Source organism: Ictidomys tridecemlineatus, chromosome 12 (assembly GCF_052094955.1).
Source record: "Ictidomys tridecemlineatus isolate mIctTri1 chromosome 12, mIctTri1.hap1, whole genome shotgun sequence".
NCBI lineage: Eukaryota > Metazoa > Chordata > Mammalia > Rodentia > Sciuridae > Ictidomys > Ictidomys tridecemlineatus.
In genome coordinates this window covers 110,122,832-110,142,538 of record NC_135488.1, presented here as the reverse complement: position 1 = coordinate 110,142,538, position 19,707 = coordinate 110,122,832, and the positions used below count along the sequence as shown (strand labels likewise).

The following is a 19,707-nucleotide window of genomic DNA, read 5'->3' as shown; positions in this document are numbered from 1 at the left end:
ATGTGCACCGAGTCCTGGATTTGATTCCCAGCACCACAAGAAAAAATATATATATTCCTTATCCAAAAATTAAAAGAAAAACTCAAGGTAACAATTTTTTTTTGTTTTTACCAATTAAGTAACAATAGGCACATTTCTTTAAAAATACATCTTGATTTATTCCCTATTTATAAAAATAATATGCACTCATTTTGAAAATACATTTTAAAATTGGAGAGATAAAGAAATTAAAAAGAAAGCCCTGCCAGCCTAATCCTAATGACCTCCCACCCACAAAGATTACTCTTCAGCTTACCAGTTGTAGACCTCCTACAGCTATCTTCTCCAGAGGTATGTGAAAAGATGTGCGCTTCTGAGCATTGACCTGTGTGCCATTTCAGGGCTGGCTCTGGCAGGAGACCTGTGCCACAGACATTGGGCTCTGCCTCAGCCTTTAGGGAGGCTCAAACATCGGAGCACTGAGTCTACTGCCTGGTTCTAATGCTGTGAACTTCTGGTGTTTCTTCCACGGTGAAGCAAAAGTACCTAGAGACTTTACCATTTAAAGAATACCTTATGTAATAAGAGCTGTCTCTTGAGGTTTTAACAATCATTTCTTACAACTCACCTTTTATTTTTTTTCTCTTCTCAGTAAAGAGCCTCCAGTTAGGATTAAGGTCATCATAGCCTGGCTAAATATGAAAATATACACACGACTTCTTGAGTCAACTATGTAAGAAAATTGTGAGCAAATCATCAACAGTTATGGAATTAAATTTTAAATAACCAAATACAGAGATGATGCTTTTCTATGATCTTGGTTACAATTAACTGAAATCTTCCTCAACTTAGTTGTCTGGAAAAGCAATTTTTCTTAGAGTTCACGTGGGCACAGGCAGGTATTGTGACTCAGTTTTATAAATGAAATAGAATGCATAAGAACAATAAGTTAACAAATATACAATTAACACAAATGAAAGCAAAATACAGTAAGAATTCACTCTACACACATACCCCATCCACCCTATATAATAGGAGGAAGACAGCAATGTTGTTGTGACTCAACATTAGCCTGAGTGGTCATTCAAATTCAGCCCCATATAAACTGAGCAACCTCTCCAGGTCTTGGTCTTCAGAGCACAAAGACCTGACTGGACAACCTCCATGTTGTCCACTAATTCTAACTTTCTATGACTAAAAATTTACTAAGTAAAAGAACATAATCATGCAATCTTCAAAGTTAATCCATTCATATTCTAAAATCAAGGCAACATGGTATTATGCTTTGGGAACATAATAGCATGTCAATTTCTCAAATATCATTAAGTCAAATACACTATTGGCTCCATGTTCCTTACTTCATCTCCAAAGTTACAACAGCATGGAAAAGACTAGTTAAAAAATCAGTTTTTTTAATTGAAAATCTTAAATCTTAGAAAACAGTTGCCAATAGGTCTACTATAGTTTACAACAATTCGTTATATATGTTAAGAACAAAAAAAGAGTTTGGAGATTCCCAACATAAAGCAATGATAAATGTTCAGGATCCTTGAGATGGATATCACAATTGACCCAATTTGATCATTATCTATTATACACATGTATCAAGGTATCACACTGTACCCTATAAATATGTACAATTATTGTGTCAATCAAAATTAAAATATTGGGAGTTTATCAATTGTTTGTGATCCAGGAGTCATTTTGGGACTGCAGTGTGGTGGAGCCTATGGAAACTGAAACCCAGATCTGTGCTGTTAATATTGGTCTCCCTCTCAAAGGCAAGATACTAGAAACCTTCAGGGACACTAAGTCTACAGGGTAGAAACTGTACTGCCTCGGATGCACACAGATAAATGCGAAGAGACACAAACAAAAAAACAAGGGAATAAAACTCTCCAAACAAACCAAGATGCTCCAGTAGTAGAATCCATTGACAGTACAGTAGAAGAAATGTCAGAAAAGGAGTTCAGAATGTACTTGGTAAAATTGCTCTGCGACTTAAAGGATGATATAAGAGCAAATACAGATAGCAAAAGATCACTTCAATAAAGAGATCCTGAAGAAATCCTTGAAATGAAGCAATTAATAAGCCAAATTAAAAATTCAATGGAAAGCATCTCCCACAAATGAGACCACCCAGAAGATAGACGTCAGGCAATGAAGACAAAATATATCATCTTGAAAATACAGTTGACCGCACAGAGAAGATAAGTTGCTTAATATTCCCTCACCCAGACACAATGCCAGACCAGCAACTGCTAAAGCCAACAGAGTGGAGCCATTGTGACTACTTCTGGGCTGATAAGAAAAAAACGCAAAGCAATGGCACCATGGCTGGGTTCGAACTGATGCTCCAAAAGCAACTGAAAGGCAAACAGATGTAGAAAGAAATGTCTGAATTTGTCCAACAGAGGATAAAGATTGAAGAATAAGCAAAGAGCTTGGCTAAGCTCTCAGAGCTCCTTGGCTGTAGAATAGGAAGGCTCTCTGGGAGAAGCACGGCCCCAGTTGAAGAGGAGTCTGGCAGATGAAGCACAAGTTCATCTCAAGATCTCTGCCAAGTGTCTCTGCAAGGTAGAGAAGCACCTAATGAACTTTCATGAGAAATTCAAGACTTGAAAAAGTATCTATGACCTCTACAAGCAACTCGCCAGTCACTAAGCATCAGTAGAGATGGCCCAGGAAGCCCTTAGAGAGCAATTGAAGAAACTCAGTTCACTCTAACAGATGGGAACAAGGTCAGTCTAACCAGCTTGATCTTAAATATCTAGCAGAACAGTTATAACCAAAGCACAGTCCATCCTTGGCATTCAAAAGAAAAAAAATAGCTCTTCTAATGTAACTTAAGATGTACACTTGTTAACCCCACAAAAAAAACAAGACTGGAGACTACAGAAGAGAAGATTCTTAGGCAGGAGTGCCTGATCACTATCAAGAGAAACTGCCAGGGTCAGAAGTTTTTAGTTTAAGGCCTGAGATCTTCCTAACCTCCTACACAGGTAGACTTAATGTTTGCTAATATGATTATCTAGCCCTAAGTAACAGAAATAAAGGGATCTCTACTAAACACAGGAGGTAATACCAATAAAAACATTTTACAACAATCAGATAATATTAAGTAGCTTAACTACATCTTATGGGAAATCTGTGATAGTAAAAATTAAGTGTTCTATTTACATTCCCAACAACTCTGGCAATGTTAAAGATTTACATTTTCAAATAACCTTGTCCTCCTCCAGCTTTGTTATGGGGACAACTTCTCAGATTTTGCACCTCCTAGTGAGAGTTTATTCATTTCTATCATCTGCGTGATATTCACTAACATGTTCCAGATGCATCATTTATTCTATATTGATCTCATATCTTTTTGTTCCTATCTCAGAAGGACCCACCACCAGATGACTTTACAACCCGTTTTCTTTTTGGAACCAGAATTTTTCCACGGACCCCTCCACCAACCCAACTTCTAAAAGGGGACTCCAAAGTGTTTGCCCAACCCTACATCACTCCCTCTCAGCTTGAAGCAGCAAGAGTGTTTCATCGCCCTTTTTCCTTATAGTAAGGTGTCCCTATAATTGGATGGGGGAATGAAGCAAAAATTACAGATAGGCAGTCAGTGTAGATAATTGGGTCAGATCACAAAAATGGAGGCCAGTTTGGGTCCAGAAAGTTGGAGTCCACCTCTGAGAAAATGAAATGTTAATGCCTCCAGAGCCTTTTGATTACCAAAATAACCTGTGTATACTGCCCCTCCCTTATCCATTCTTTGTCAAACCTACACACAATATACTGGGAACGAAAATGGAGCAAACTATGTTATGAGCATTTATGAATATGTCACTATTAAATAAAATGCACTAATAACAGACCACTTTTCCTGGATCTTGGGTCTTCATTTCTGAAAGCTCCAAGACCCTGTGAAACTTTGATTAAATCAATGTGCTTCGGGTGGGAGGATTGAACCCCAGGGCACTTGACAACTGAGCCACATCCCCAGCCCTTTTTTCAATATTTTATTTACAGACAGGGTCTCCCCATTAGTTGCATAGGGCCGGCTTTGAACTCAGGAACCTCTTGACTTTTTGTTATAGGAGTTTCAGCTATAACGCTTATTCGACTCCATCAGTTTCTGTTGCCCATTATGGGTCAGTTGACAAGGTCTACAGATGAAATCCTGGAACTGCTACTGACAAAAGTCAGCAATGAAAAGTAAGAACTGTTTTACCAACTCCAACCCTTCTGAATCTGTCTATAATGCCTGGTTAAGAACAAAAAGTATAAGCCGTCTCTTTCCAAATTCTAGATACCAGGAAAAAAAAATCATTTGTTAATAAATAAATCTGTCTGTTGTGACATTCATATAGTGAGGAAAGGAATCACCCTTCTGCCCCAATATATTCTTGCTACTGCATATCTACAAACAATCATGCTGCCATCACTTAATGCAGCAGTAGTCTAGGGGAAGGTCCTAAGAACATGGATAGAGGTTTTATATAGAAAGGCTACTAGGACTAAAGCAATGTTTTTTTTCCCCCACATCTATAGATTTTGATGTATTTTTTCAAGTGGAATCTATAATAAAGTCTCTACTCTCCATCAGACTCCTGAAAGGAACATTTCAAATGAATTTTTCATTCCACATTTATTAGTACTTAATATGCTTTGCCTAAAAAATTCTGTGGATAAAATACATTTCATGAAATACTTAATGGCCATTCTCAAAGAGCTCATGGTTTAGGAAAGTTGTGAAAATAGCTGTGGATTCTATCAAGAATCAAACTGTCATCTTCCCATTGATCCTTCATTGATTCATCCACTTAACAAAGTTAGTCTAACACCTACTATGCTTAAAGAAATAAAATGGGAAATATTTGTCTATTCCCATTTCTAGATCTACAGAAATACAAATAGGCAAGTAAATAAAACATTAGAGGAAAATTAAGGTCAAAAATGAGATAAAGATATAAATATAACGTACAGGAAATGTTTGAAATGAAAATCATTTAAGCCATTTTATTCTATTCCAGACGTGAACAAAATTTAAGACTCAGATTTCTAGCCAGATGGATTTTCATATTGACAATGAAAGTTGAAGCATTTAATCAACTCAAAACTGAGTAGAAGTAAATCAGAATAGGCACTTCCATAACTATCTTTAATCATTAGGTTTTACAGAGAAAATAATCACACAAAGTGCATTATAAAAACTAATAAAGCGGCAAGTTGCATGAAGAAAGCCCCAAATGAGCTGAATACAGAATTTTGGAAAAGAGGCTCAGGGCAGCAGTCACATCAGTTTCTTCTGAGGCAACATTTGAGCTAAAATTATAAGCTGACTGTATTTATATTACCAGATAATCTATTATGAACTAATTAGCTTATAATCTGTCCACTGATTTCCTAGAGCAGCCATTAAAAGAGGCAAAGCTCTGCTCTACCTGGCTGACCCAAGCTCACCTGATTATGAGCAAGAGGAATGAGAAAACTCCAGCTACGTCAGTTTTCAAAGCCTGCATTTATCTTTAAAGGAGACACTATACATTTGGTAAACCAGTCTTACAGTTTTCACTTATTACTCTAAACTTGCACGTGTCTAAGTCCTCTGCGTAATAAACCACATGACTCCAGAAGATGTTGCTCATATATACTGCAAAGTGGTAACTCTCCCTGGTGTTCCCTTTAACTCATATGCCCATGGGTAGAGGGGGGAAGATCAGTATTTTATCTGAGAGTAAAAAACTTGAACAAAAATTTAAATCACCAGTTAAAGCAATAAATAAAAAGAAAGGCCAGTGGTTGGGAGAGAGTATTGGGGACTGAAACAGAATTGTATTCCTGCATGTATGATTATATCAAAATGAATCCCACTATTTTAACTAAAACATTAAAAAGGGATAAAAGTTTAAATATGCACTGGAAGAAGTGATGAAATCAGAAACCTGAATCAAAATGGAATCTTGATTCTGATAGTAATTTTAGGTTATTCTTAGCACCATTCTCATCTATTAAAATGGGTGTAAAACATCTTTTTATGAGTAGGAATGCTATGAAATAAACAAAAATATGAAACACTCTGTAAATAGCTAGGCCTTACTAAAATTTCCAAGAATTTTTCTCCTAGCACTACCTGTGAATTCTGTTTTTTCCCTCCAAGCTTACATTTTCATGATATTAACATATTATTTTACCTTGTATTTATAATTTCCCTTGCAAGACTATGCATACCTCAAGGTTAGTGTACTTCCTACACTAGAACTTAGTAGAAATTCAGTCAACAATTTAACTTTTTAATTTGGTGCCAGGGATTGAACTCAGGGGCACTCAACCACTCAGCCACATCCCTAGCCTTATTCTGGGTGTTTTTGTTTTGGGGGGCAGTGCTGGGGATTGAACCCAGAGCCTTGTGTATGCAAGGCAGGTTTTCTACCAAGTGAGCTATGTTCCTAGCTGAGACAGGGTCTTACTGAGTTGCTTAGTGCCTCACCATTACCACTGCCCAGGCTGGATTTGACCTCATGATCCTCCTGCCTCAGCCTCCAGAGCTGCTGGGATCACAGGAGTGTGCCGCTGTATCCAGCTGAACAGTTCAACTTTTATTTCACAATTATGTTATTAAGATTACAGAAACAAAGTATTTATAAATTATACTTAACACACTAGATTTTATTCACACATACAGTGAAATCCCAATTGAAAACAATTACCGACCTAGGGTTGTAGCAAAAAAGTAGAGAGCACTCACTTAGCATGCATGAGGCACTGGGTTCAATCCTCAGCACTACATGAAAATAAAGGTACTGTATCTACCTACAACTAAAAAAATAGTTTAAAGAACACAATTACTTATTTTCCTAGAACACAAGTGGAAGACAGTAGTTATACAAACTCCTCTTGCTGGAAAATAGTGACCACCTCCAACCCAGGCCCCACTATGTCACAAGTCTCTACATATTATAAAGCTAAGTGTTTCTAGTGAGAAACTTTCTCAATTATTAATTCTAATACCTGGTACACACTAACTTCTTAAGAGCTGAGCACATATAAGAGGGCTGCAAAAAGGTCTGCATTATATTCACTGAGAAAAACAATTTATCTATGTTTTTAAAGATTAAAAAAGAATCAATGCCAAAATGAATCAAACAATATAATTCCTGCTTTCTTAATCTATTAAAAAGAAATCTCATCTTTCAAATAATATAGTGTTCCTAAACTGTAAGGACACGCCTAATACTGTGGGAATAAAAATGTGTGTTGGACATGCTGGCATTCACTGGCTTAAGTTTCTCTCACTTTTTCAATATATTTTCCCCCATGAACAGAGTCAGAAAGTTGAAGTCAAATCTTAGCTTGCTACATAACAGAACAAAGCAAATGCTCATTAGGTAACAGCTGATGTTAGAGTAAAAAAAAAGTCATACGTGCACCTTCATCCTTTCAAGCTATAAAGGTCCGAGATAAGCGTACTCAAAGAAACCAGTGTGTCTGTGAAGAGGATGAAGCCTCAGAGATAATGATGGAATGAAGAAAACTATGATCAAACAGTAGAACAGCTGAGACAAAAGCAGCAGACAGGGAGAGGAGGGTCCAAGAGTAAAGCACTTGACTAGAAGGGATGACAAGCCAACAGAGGAGTTTGCATTTTTACCAGTCACAGGATTTAAGAGAAATAAATATAAATGCCTTCCCAATCCCCAACTCAAGACCTAAATTTCTTTTGAGGCTAAAACTGGCTGGGATCTCGAAGGGTAGAGTCTGTTCTATCCAGATAGCCTTTGTCCAGGCTGAGTAGCTGCTTGAAAAGGGAAGGCTTGGCACCCCTGGCCTGTGGTGCTGCACAGCAGGGATGGCGATCCCAGCAGGACTCGGTTCTTTAACTAGCTAAGCTCCCTAAGCAAAGGGCATCACAACCTGCAGAATGGCCTGCAGAATGGCAACCAAGTCAGTTTCTAGTTCTGAGACTGCCAAAAAGCTACGTTTTCCCATTTATGCAGACATTAAGGGAAAAAAAATCTACATCAACCAAATCAGAACTGACAAATAACACTAACGATTTGTAAAGTTTTAATAAGTGACGCAACTAGCTTGAGAATCAAGTTGCATCCCTCCCGACAGATTGACATAAAAATGTTCTGAGCACTGTTCAGGGAGCAATTGAATCAAAAGCACAGAAGGTATGTGCTCAATTATCAAACTATGGCATTTCCTACTGCATTCCCCTTCTAGAAGCTCAGCATACGCAAGGATGGAGTCAAACTTATACCTTGAACTCATCTCTTCTTACCATGTACCTCTTCTATTTTTGAAATTCCCTCCTTTTGTTTCCTGTAACATATCTGAATGCATGTTTTAAAACTATGGGGAAAATTACATTTATTCCTTCCCAGGTTTCAAGGTTTTTAAGCGATGTTTTAAGTTTCTTTCGTAGTCACTATAAAAATCTAATAACATTAAAAGGTAATGAATCATAATGACACTGATTGGCAATTAATGACAAAAAAGCCTAACCAGTCAAAAAGTTGAGTATATGCTAATAAGATGCAATTTATTTTTGCAGGCAATAAAGGGGCCCCAGAATCTCAGTAAACAAAAGAGCACACTAATAAATTTTGCAATGAATAGTTCTTATACTATATACATGACATTCTAGGATACTCAGAAGATGAAATATTAAGAATGCTTCAGAAATTGATCGATATTTTTATTAGGTAAATGAAAATAACTTAGGAAAACAAAGCCCAGAGGGGAAAACATCTATTATTCAAAGGTTTTCACCATTTAAAAACATGTTGCCCAAGCATAAAAATTTCCCAAATACCAGAAAAACATCAGGATCCTTCCAAGGAAGCTGAATACTCTATCAGCACACATTGACAACCATGAAACATACACAATATTTTTGGATCAATTACCTAAATAATGTATTTTTTTCTGAATAAAGATGGAAAACAGACTCCATATATCAAGCCTCAGGAAGTACAACATGAAATATGTCATACAAGTTAAACTATAATCCCATCTACAGACAGTTCAACAGTTTGGTGAAAGCTCTGCTGCCCGACATATCTTGCTAAAGATGTTAAGCAGTTATGACAGGTGATCACTCCACAGGGAAGAAGTAAAGTAACTTAGCTATAGTTTCAAAGCAGAAAGAATGAATGTGCCTTATATTTTGCTATAGAGACCAAGCAGAACCTCTTCATCTAAAACAGATCCAGTAAGACAGAACAGTAGACGTGTGGAAACTAAATTAATTGAAGGTGAAGGGAAGCTAGGAGGGGGAAAAAAATCCTCCCTCTATCTGTGTAGAAGAAAAAATGGTGGGGGCTGGGGTTGTGGCTCAGCAGTAGGGCACTCACCCAGCACATGCAAGGTCCTGGGTTCAATTCTCAGCACCACATAAAATAAAGGCATTGTGTCCATATACAACTAAAAAATTTTTTTAAAAAATTTTAATCTGAGAATACAGTAGAAAAATGTAGAACATTAAACAGTGACAAGAGGTGGGAGGGAAAGGGAGAGAGAAGGGAAATTGCATGGAAATGAAAGGAGACCCTCATTGTTATACAAAATTACATAAGAGGAAGTGAGGGGAAAGGGAAAAAAAGGAGAGAAATGAATTACAGTAGATGGGGTAGAGAGAAGATGGGAGAGGAGGGGAGGGGAAGGGAGGGGGGATAGTAGAGGATAGGAAAGGCAGCAGAAAACAGACACTAGTATGGCAGTATGTAAAAATGTGGATGTGTAACCGATGCGATTCTGCAATCTGTATTCAGGGTAAAAATGGGAGTTCATAACCCACTTGAATCAAATGTATGAAATATGTCAAGAGCTATGAAATGTTTTGAACTAATAAAATTTTTTTAAGAAAAAAATGTAGAGTCACTTTCTTTTTACGTTATTCTGAAAAAAAAATTAGTAATTCTGACATTGATCCATTTAGATCATTCAAGAAATATACTCTAATTTTAGAATCATAAAACTATCCAAAGATGGATCTGTCCATGGGCAAATGGTGGAAAATTCAAGATGAGAGTAGAATTAATCCTTAAAATGATAAAATGTAAAGTAACCAGAGAGTAAAAAAGATTTATATCATACTACAGGTAGTTGAGGAAAGATTTTTCTTTAAGCCTCCACTATCACGATGTATGGCTATAAGCATGTTTTAAAACCACGGGGTTTTAAACCAAGTTCAAGTTTATGATCTAATTCTACCTTCCCCTTATGAATTTAAATTGTTTATAAGTGCTAATTCAACCCGTTACTAAAAAACAAAAACCATCTAATCCTTGAAACTGGTCATTTCAGGACAATAAAAATGAAAAAGTTCCATCTTTGTCTATGTTAGGGCAACTCATCTTTGAGTTAAGGGAATTCCTTTCAAGTCTCAAAGCATATGATTAAAATTAGCAATATGTATAAAGAATTGTAACCCTTTAAGAATTTTACCTTCCAAATCCTTGACCATACTTACTTTTGCTGAAATCTTAACATTTTCATTCTGTATTTTTAGAATGTAAAGGGTGGTGGGGGAGAACAGTTCAACTAATAGACAACACCTGGTATACAGAGTGTATTGAACCACACATTAAAATCAGTGCATGCAGCTGGGCCCGGTGGTATACACATCTATTCCAAGCAACCCAGAAGGCTGAGGCAGGAGAATCTCAAGTTCAAAGCCAGCCTCAGTAAATTAGAGAGGCCCTAAGCAATATCCTGCGTCTTAAAAAGTAAAAGGGGCTGGGGATATGGCTCAGTGTTTAGCACCCCAGGTTAAATACCTGGTACAAGAAAAAAAAGAAAACAGATTGTTTTTCCTTATACACAGATTTAGGGAGGATTTTCCCCCCTCCTAGCTTCCCTTCACCTTCAATTAATTTAGATTCCACAAGTCTACCATTCTGTCTTATTGGGTCTGTTTTAAATGAAGAGGTGCTGCTCAGTTTATAGTCTCAGGGAAATACAAAGGCACATTTTTTCTTTCTGCTGTCTATTATTAATTTGTCCTACTTTATTGACATCAACTGATAGTATAATTTAACTGAAAAACAGGACAGTTTGGAATGATGAAACTAATGTAGGTGCTATAAAAAAGAAAATTGAACAAATTGAAATACTGTAACAGTACTCATAAAAGACATACCTGCTCATTTTGATGCCACATTCCTTGTTGCTTCAGAGACGGGATAGCCCAGATGCTCAGTTTCCCTGAAAAATGAGTGGCTGCAAGGAGGCTTCCTTGTGGTGAAAGGCTCATCTTGAAGATTCCATCCTGTACAGTCATAAGGTCAGAGCAAAGGCACAAACAAATCTCATAATCGACAGTCATCAGGGGTGCCATGTTATAAATGATTGTTAGTCCGTGGGAGTTCTACCCACTTCATATGCTTGTGCCCCAGCCTATCCCCTGACCTTAACAAGTTTTTGTCTATTTTATAGCAGCAAAAATCAACACAAATATTCTAAAAATTATCATGAGTTATCAAAAACTTTTACAGGTTTTTAATAGATTATGAATTCCTTAAAATGTAGACCCATATGGGAGTGATGGTTAAGGGATAGAGGGTCATTTTCAGGATAATGAAAGTTATAAAATGAATAAAACTAAGATGGTTACAAAGTTCTGTGCACACATTAAAAATCAGCGAATTGTATCCTTGAAATGAGTGAACTGTAGTGTATGTGAATAATATAAAGCTGTTCCCCAAAAAAAGGCATTAAACCACATGTTTGCTTAATGAAATTTTCTCTAGCTTCCTGCTGACATTAAGCCACTAGCTCAAATGTCCATTTGATTTTTTCTTAATTAAAACACTAATTAAAGCTTTCTAATTACTGGCAGTAATATTTAGAGTAGAAACTGTACCTTCTCTCAAATATTGTATTAAAACTTATCTGTCCTTTCTGAGAGGGCATTTTTTAATGTCAAATATCAGATCTCTGTACTAAAATGAATTTAAACGGCTTCACTCTTCAACTGCCCATCTACATGGAATAATTAAAAAGGAGTGATCTGTTTTCTATGCCTTTTGATACACATGCCACATTAAAATGAAAGTGCTGAATTCTAGGTTAAACACTCAACATTCTGAATTACTACCTATTTTTAAAGAAATCTCAAATCAATAAAAGGTTATTTTATAACTATAGCTCTTCTAACATCCCAGAATTACATATTAAATATTACATATTCAAAAATAAATATTGCATGCCAAGTACTGTTGTATACTCTGGGAAGTCAGTGAACAAATTCATGCCCACAAAGAGTTTAGTACACATTTTAGCCAACTGATTTTGAAATCTCATTAAAATAAAATTTTTAATGTATCCTTAAAATTAAGAGAAAAATCATCTTGAAAAGCCTGGTTAACAACTCAGGAAAAAAAACTGTCAAAGTATGAAAAGAAAATGTAAAAGTATGAAAGACAAAAGTTTTTAGAATAAAACAATTTTCTAAGCCAATATCTTCTATAATACTCTGATTAATAAATCCTTTAAAAGATAATATATGCCAGTCAGACATTGATTATTTAAAGGCATGTAAGTTTTGTGTACATTAAGCCACAATTTAAAAGAACCTGTAAGCTACTAGTTCTATAATTATGGATATAAAAATATATCAACAGCTGCCACCATCATTTATTATTAACATGACAACCACTGCCCTTAATGCGCTCAGAGAGAATGTGTGTGTGTGTGTGTGTGTGTGTGTGTGTGTGTGTGTGTGTGTGTGTGTGTGTGTAAAACCTCTGATATTGTGCAGTTTTCTATTTACTTCTTGGTTTTGCTCAGTGGAAAAATGAACTAAATATTTACAATATAGTTACTGCATAGGAAAGTAGATCCCTTTTAAAAATGTATTAATACTCAAGAAGAAGACAGTGTAAAAGAGAAACAATTACCAAACTTGCTACCAAACTTGAGTAATAAAATAGATCATTCTTCGTGAAATAAAAATATATAGCCAGGCATGGTGGTGCACACCTGTAATCCCAGAAGCTCAACAAGATGAAGCAGGAGGATCACAAATTCAAAGCTAGCCTCAAGAGTTTAATGAGGCCCTAATCAACTTAGGGAGACCCTATCTCAAAATTAAAAATAATTTAAGAAGGGCTGGGGAATACTTAATTAAAATAATCTAAGAAAGGGCTGGGGATGTGGTTCAGTGATTAAGCATATCTGGGTTAATACCTAGGGTCCCTTCCCCCGAAAAAAGGAATATATAGTCTTGGTTACTTTTAAGAACAATAAATCTTGGTTTCTGTTTCTTCAATTACCCAACTAAATATTTAGACAATAGTCAGAGAGGTTATAGAAAAAGCACTGATTGTGGGCTGGAGTTATAGCTCAGTAGTAGAGTTCTTGCCTAGCAAGTGTGAGGCACTGGGCTTGATCCTCAACACAAAAGTAAAATAAAGGTATTGTGTCCATCTACAACTAAAAAAAAAAGCACTGACCACAAGCAGACCTGAGACCAAACCCATTCCTGTTACTATCTACCTAAGTGAACTTGGTAGGCCATTTGTCTTAAAGCTTCAATTTCTTCACCAATAAAAAACAGGCATCATGATGCCAGTAATGCCAGTTTCCTGTGAGGTTGTATGGAAAGTGCTGGTCTGAAAGAGTTCATAATTCTTAAGATATTCTCTATGAGCCCTCAAAAGCTCTAAAATTGCTGCACTAAAAATATGAGCTGTAAGTATTTCTAGGCTGGAAACTTATAAGTACAAAATAAGATACATAATATTCAGATGTTTACTGGGAAGTACTGGGTTTAGAATGTTAAATTTGAAAAGTTCAAACAGTTAAGGATGCCAGTACAGTATGTTCATAAGTGAGGATGAAAATACAAGTAAATTAATAGTTTGCTTTCCTTTTGTTCCATCACCAAAAGTCGAGTTCTAGCACAAGAGAATAACCAATAGCACAGGTTGAAACTACACAAGCTGGAGTTCAAAGGAGCTGAATGGGATCAAAGGAAGATGGTCATTTACAGATTGAACAGACTTACTCCTGCTTAATGGTATGCCAAGGCAATTAACACTTTGAATGACATACCAGACAGGATATAGAGAAGAGCTGTGAATATCAAGCCCCCAAATAATTCCTGTTCTAAACATTACTAAACCTATCAGTCCAAATAAAATAAACATGGAAAACAAGACACAAGTGCCTATGGATTCACTACCAACAAAGCGATGCATTCCAGTGGTGTTGTCTGAGAGTATCCCAAACTCTACTTCTGTTACAAAGCCTTCCCCTTTCTGCCTGAGGAACTATTCCTCCCTTCACCATTAGAACAAGTGTCACCAGAGTTGAATGCTCCTTCTGCTCTTCAATAGCACTGTATGCTTTGTGAGAGGGCAGGTCACAGAAGGCCATGTCTTGCTCGTGTCTGAGTCTGTCTCACTACACATAAGGGCTCCTTGATGGGGGGCCTTTTGTGCATCCTTCTATTCTCTAGCTCTGAGAAAGTGCTTGCTGACTGATGAAATAAATGAATACTGAAATTCCACATTCTCGTTTAATTACAGTCAGATTTTTTTAAATGAATATTTTAATTTTATTAAAAGTAAAGTTATTATTTAGATAATACTAGGAACAATGAGAAAAGGATCTAGGGAGAAAGGCAAATGCTTCTTTTCATGGTAATGAAAAGACCAATAGAGGCAACACAGTAAATTAGAAAAAGTGAACTTCAAGGCAAAAGCCAAGTCATTTAGCCTTGCCTATGTTTGTCTACAAAATAAAGGAAACTTCATAATTAAAAATACAGGGCATGGGGGTAGTAAAGATGGTGGAATGAGATGGATACAGCTACCCAAGGTACATGTATAACTACAAAATGGTGTGACTACTTCATGTACAAAGTGAAACATTCTGCTCCATTTGAGTATAATGTATCAAAGGATTCTGCTGTCCTGTATAACTGATTAGAATATATAAATTTTTTTAAATCCCCAAAATTATAGAAGACAATATGGATTTTATTATGGGGTACCAGATTAGCTTCATTACATTAAAGTCCTCACAAAACAAAATAAATGAATGCTAACTAGAAAAGAGTTCAAATATGCAAAGGACTAAGAAAAAAAGTGACTTTCTAGACACAAAGAACAGTGAGGGCTTTTGCTCATCACTACAGACAGAATGGCAAATCTATCCAGACTACATGATTAAGCTTAAGTCAATGGCAGAGAAATAATTAGGGCCTAAAATTTAAAATATATGAAATACAAATGGTGAAACAGAATGCTTATTACATTTCTCCCCTTGGCTCAGTAAATAAATTGAAGTAGAAAAATCAGGCTATTTGATTCTTCCTATAACAGGAGTAGGAACCGATTCTCCCTTGTAGGTCAAGATTATTTTGAGAGTCACACCAAGAGTAAATATAACCAGATCCCCTGGAGGCAATTCCGATATGTATCACTAATATTCAGAATGAAACTGTCCAACTCAATTGTCATGGACCCATGCTTCTCTAAGTAACAAATCAGTAAAATAAATGATACCTGAAACCCTAAATCAACGTGGCTCCTTCTCATCTCTTGGAACAACAGTAATGTCAAACTTGAGGATTATTTTTAGTTTTATGAGAAGCCAAAAAAAAGTGATCTATTGTGAAAAGGAATTTTTAAAAATCCACAAGATTTTTTTTAAAAAAATTCATAGATGTTAATCTTATGCTCTTCCTCCCTGCTCTGTTCTTAGTTGCTCTCCTTATATCAAAGGAGATATTTGGCATTTTTTTTTTTTTTTTTTTTTTTTTTTTTTTTTAGGGATTGGCTAGCTTCACTTAGCATAACATTAAACAGGTAGGAGAGTGGGAGGGAAAGAGAAGGGAAATTGCATGGAAATGGAAGGAGACTCTCATTGTTATATAAAATTACATATAAGAGGAAGTGAGGGGAAAGGGGGAAAAAAACAAGGGAGAGAAATGAATTACAGTAGATGGGGTAGAGAGAGAAGATGGGAGGGGAGGGGAGGGGGGATAGTAGAGGATAGGAAAGGCAGAATACAACAGACACTAGTATGGCAGTATGTAATTCTGCAATGTGATTCTGTGATTCTGCAATCTGTATGGGGGGGATGGGAGTTCATAACCCACTTGAATCAAATGTATGAAATATGATGTCAAGAGCTATGTAATGATTTGACAATAATAAAAAAATTATAATTAGAAGATGTTAGATCTGTATTCAGTAGCATCACCAATTCACTTAAGGGACATCTGTTACATTAAATTTCAGCTTTTATTGCAAAAGTTATTGTTCTCTGATGAGCAGAAGTTAGAAGTATCTTGTTTCACTTGAATCTTTAATTTTAAACATTTGAAGAAAATGTTTATATTACAACAAATTTAGACAATATGGTTTAAAATCTCAAGATACAAATGAATTATATGCTGTCACTCATGTCTCTATATATTCAAAAGTCAATAGAAATAGTGGTACCATTCTCAAATTTTACATAGCAGTTTGCAGAATATATGGTTTTATTTTTGTAAAATGCTCCATGGCATCAGTGTCCAAACTATGGGGGAAAAAATAATGTTTCTTCCTGATTCTATAATAAAATGAGGTAGTGTTGCCAGTGGGGAAAAAAAAGGAATTCATAGATATATGTATGCTTCTAGAAGAATTCTTTAGGCTGTCTTCAGAACCCAAGAAAACTAGGCTCATTCTTTGTATTTCTCTTTAAAGTTTTTTTTTTCCAGTTGAGATATACTAATGAATAACCATAAGTTTTTACTAGTTCATATATCTGCATAGTGTATAATTATGAATACACCCGGATGAAGATCTATAATATTCAAAGTTCACTCAACTTTTAACTTTACAGGTACTCTGGTGAAAATGAGAAGCACAGGGTTAAACAAATTTGCATTACCTGTTCTTGTCCCTGGCGACTGTAAAACTTGACACTTAACATCCTTAATAATCCTAGTGTCTTTGGTACCTACAAAATAAATGCACATCATACAAAGAAAAATTAATGAAAAAATCTGTCACTGTACACATTCTTATAAAAACAAATCTACAGCAAATCAAGCGTATATTTTTTTTTTTAAACAATTGTTAAGAAAATCTCCAAAAGGTGTCAAGAATCAGATTCTTTTCAGTTCAGGGGGCGGGGGAACTACCAACTGGTAAAATCTTACAATATATCCAACATCCAATGGTTTCTTAAAATATAAAAAAACAGTCTAATACAATTTATAAATATTACAATCTACCACAAGCTCTTAACTGAGGCTATCCCAGATTACCAGTTATCCTAGCACCACTACAGAAAATTTCAAAACTTCCAACAAATTTTATTAAGAAACTCATTCTACACTCTTAAAATACTGGAGAAAATTTCATCTTTTAGAAATCAATATTTAAAATAACAATATAAGAGGCTGGAGTTATAGCTCAATTGGTAGAGTGTTTGCCTACCATGCATAAGGCCCTAGGTTCAATCCCCAGCACAAAAAATAAACACAAGATTAATTTGTGTTTAGATTTAACAACTATACTTACGAAAGCAAGAAAGACAACTAATTTAAAAGCTGAAAAATAAGTGTTATTGAGCATATCAACAGTTTGTAACAATTATATATCACTAGTGGGAACACAAGGTACTATAGTCATTGTGGAAAAGTCTGATATTTCTCAAAGTTAAAGGGAAAATTATATGACCTAGCAATTCTTTTGTAGGTCTATGCATTAATTAGAAACAGGTATTCAAAATACCTGTCCCTGAATACTCAGAAATATTCTTCACAATGAAAAGTGGAAACAACCCAAATATGCATTAATTAGTATATAAAAACATGTTGTTTATGTAAACCTATTATTCAGCCGTAAGAAGGAATGACGTAATGGTTGGACCTTAAAAACCTTTAATAAGTCAAAGAAGCCAGCTACCTGGGATCACATAAATGTATGATTCCACTTTGAAGAAATATTCAGAAGAGGTAAAGTCTATAGAGACAAAAAGCCAGCCAGTGGTTTCCAGGAGCTAGGGAGGGGAGGGAAAAGGGATAAACTGTTTGATAATAGGTTTTCTTTTGGGATGGTAAAAATGACTTGAAAATAGATGGTATTGATGGTTTCACAACATAGTAAATGTACTATCACTGAATTGTATACTTTAAAATGGATATGCTTTATTTTATGCTATATAAATTTTGCCCTAGTTAAAGGGGGGTAGGGGGTGGGCAAAACAGATACTGTTAAATTGAAATTAAAAAGTGAGAAATTCTCTGTAGCTGAAGTAGTAATGGCCTAGCAACATTTCTCTAGTATATTCTAAAAAAAAAAAAAAAAAAAAAACACAAAACCACCCTCCGATTAAGATACACAAAAACTCACCTTCAAAATAATTGCATAAAATGAGAAAAATCACCCTATCCTGTTGACTCACCTAGTTTCTGCTCACTCATCCCCACCACAACCTCCACCAATGCTTCCTGGCAAACAAAGGCAGATTGAAACAAATACTGTAGGGCCCAATGGGGGCACAGTCAAGGAAGCTAGCTAAGTCCAAAGTCTGTCAAAATCCACAGCTAACAAGATTCAATTTACTCAGTCTGAAAACAGTAAAAAAAAAAAATCCATATCCATCAGTCAGACTGCTGATAAGGAACTAAGTGTCAGTGTGATGTGAAGGACCAATCTTCTGAACACCAATTCTGAAGGAGAACAGGGTTAAAAAGGGAGAAGCACACTTTGCAATTGAGTGGTGAAGAGGAAAGAAGCCCAGGAAACAGCAAGCAACCAGAGAGATCCACAGACCCATAGCTGTCTCCACCAGATAGACACCGACCAGTTAGAGTACCTAACTATGCTACACTAGCCAAAGAGGGCATCACTGGGCTAGAAATCTTGTAAAGCAGTTTAATATCATTTAAAAGCACTAAGAAAAAGATTTACACATACTTTGCAGAAAACCAGAATACAAAATTTCACTTGTATCAATAAAGGTACATTACCTCTGGAAGAACAACCATAAACCAAAAGAAAACTTAAACCTAACGTTCTAAACAGAACAAAACTGCTTTGTCACACATTTGAGGGCATAGAAAACTTAACCTTAATCAGAAACTCAAGAACTAAGAATTAGACAAAAAATCTTTTGTAAAAGGGAACAACAAGGGGCTGGGCTGGAGTTGTGGCTCAGCGGTAGAGCACTCGCTTCGCATGTGCAAGACTATGGGTTCGATCTTCAGCATCACATAATAAGTTAAGGTATTGTGTCTAAAAATAAATATTTTTTAAAAGCGAACAACAAGCAGCTTATGTAATTTGGGAATAAGAAAATCATCTTTAAAAGAGGTATGCAAATTTTGAAAAAAATTCATCAGCTATGAGCCTTCTCAAAACATCTCTAACGATTAACTTCATCCAATCAAGAAACAACTGGGAAAACTTAAGGAGCTTTAAATAAAGGCAAGAAAACAATACATGAAAAGGAGATGCAAATTAAAAGGAAATGAAGTAGTGTAAAAAGCTAAAAAACTGATTAGAGAACCTGAAAGAGAAAACCAATGCACAAAATATCTAGAATTATAATCCAAGAAACTTCAGAAATAGAAAAAGATCCTAGTCTCTAAGTCATAAGGGCAGACATATCTGGGGAAATTAGCACTGAATGATGAGCTCCAGCATTCTAGAAAAGTTATTAGATTTCACAGATCAAAAAAAAAATCTAAAAACCTCCAAGCAAAATGGATTA

General features: G+C 35.7%; 1 protein-coding gene across 3 annotated transcripts in view; it reads right to left on the bottom strand.

The window, feature by feature from the left end:
* Positions 1-19,707, bottom strand: part of Nbas (NBAS subunit of NRZ tethering complex) — a 298,757-nt gene that overhangs the window by 228,648 nt on the left and 50,402 nt on the right. For all 3 annotated transcript variants that reach the window (XM_078029643.1, XM_078029644.1, XM_078029645.1), the window contains 3 exons: positions 16,876-16,944; positions 11,126-11,254; positions 608-671 (listed from right to left, as the gene is read on the bottom strand). In XM_078029643.1, coding sequence (XP_077885769.1) covers positions 608-671; positions 11,126-11,254; positions 16,876-16,944 — 262 coding nt within the window. The remainder of the gene's footprint in view (positions 1-607; positions 672-11,125; positions 11,255-16,875; positions 16,945-19,707) is intronic.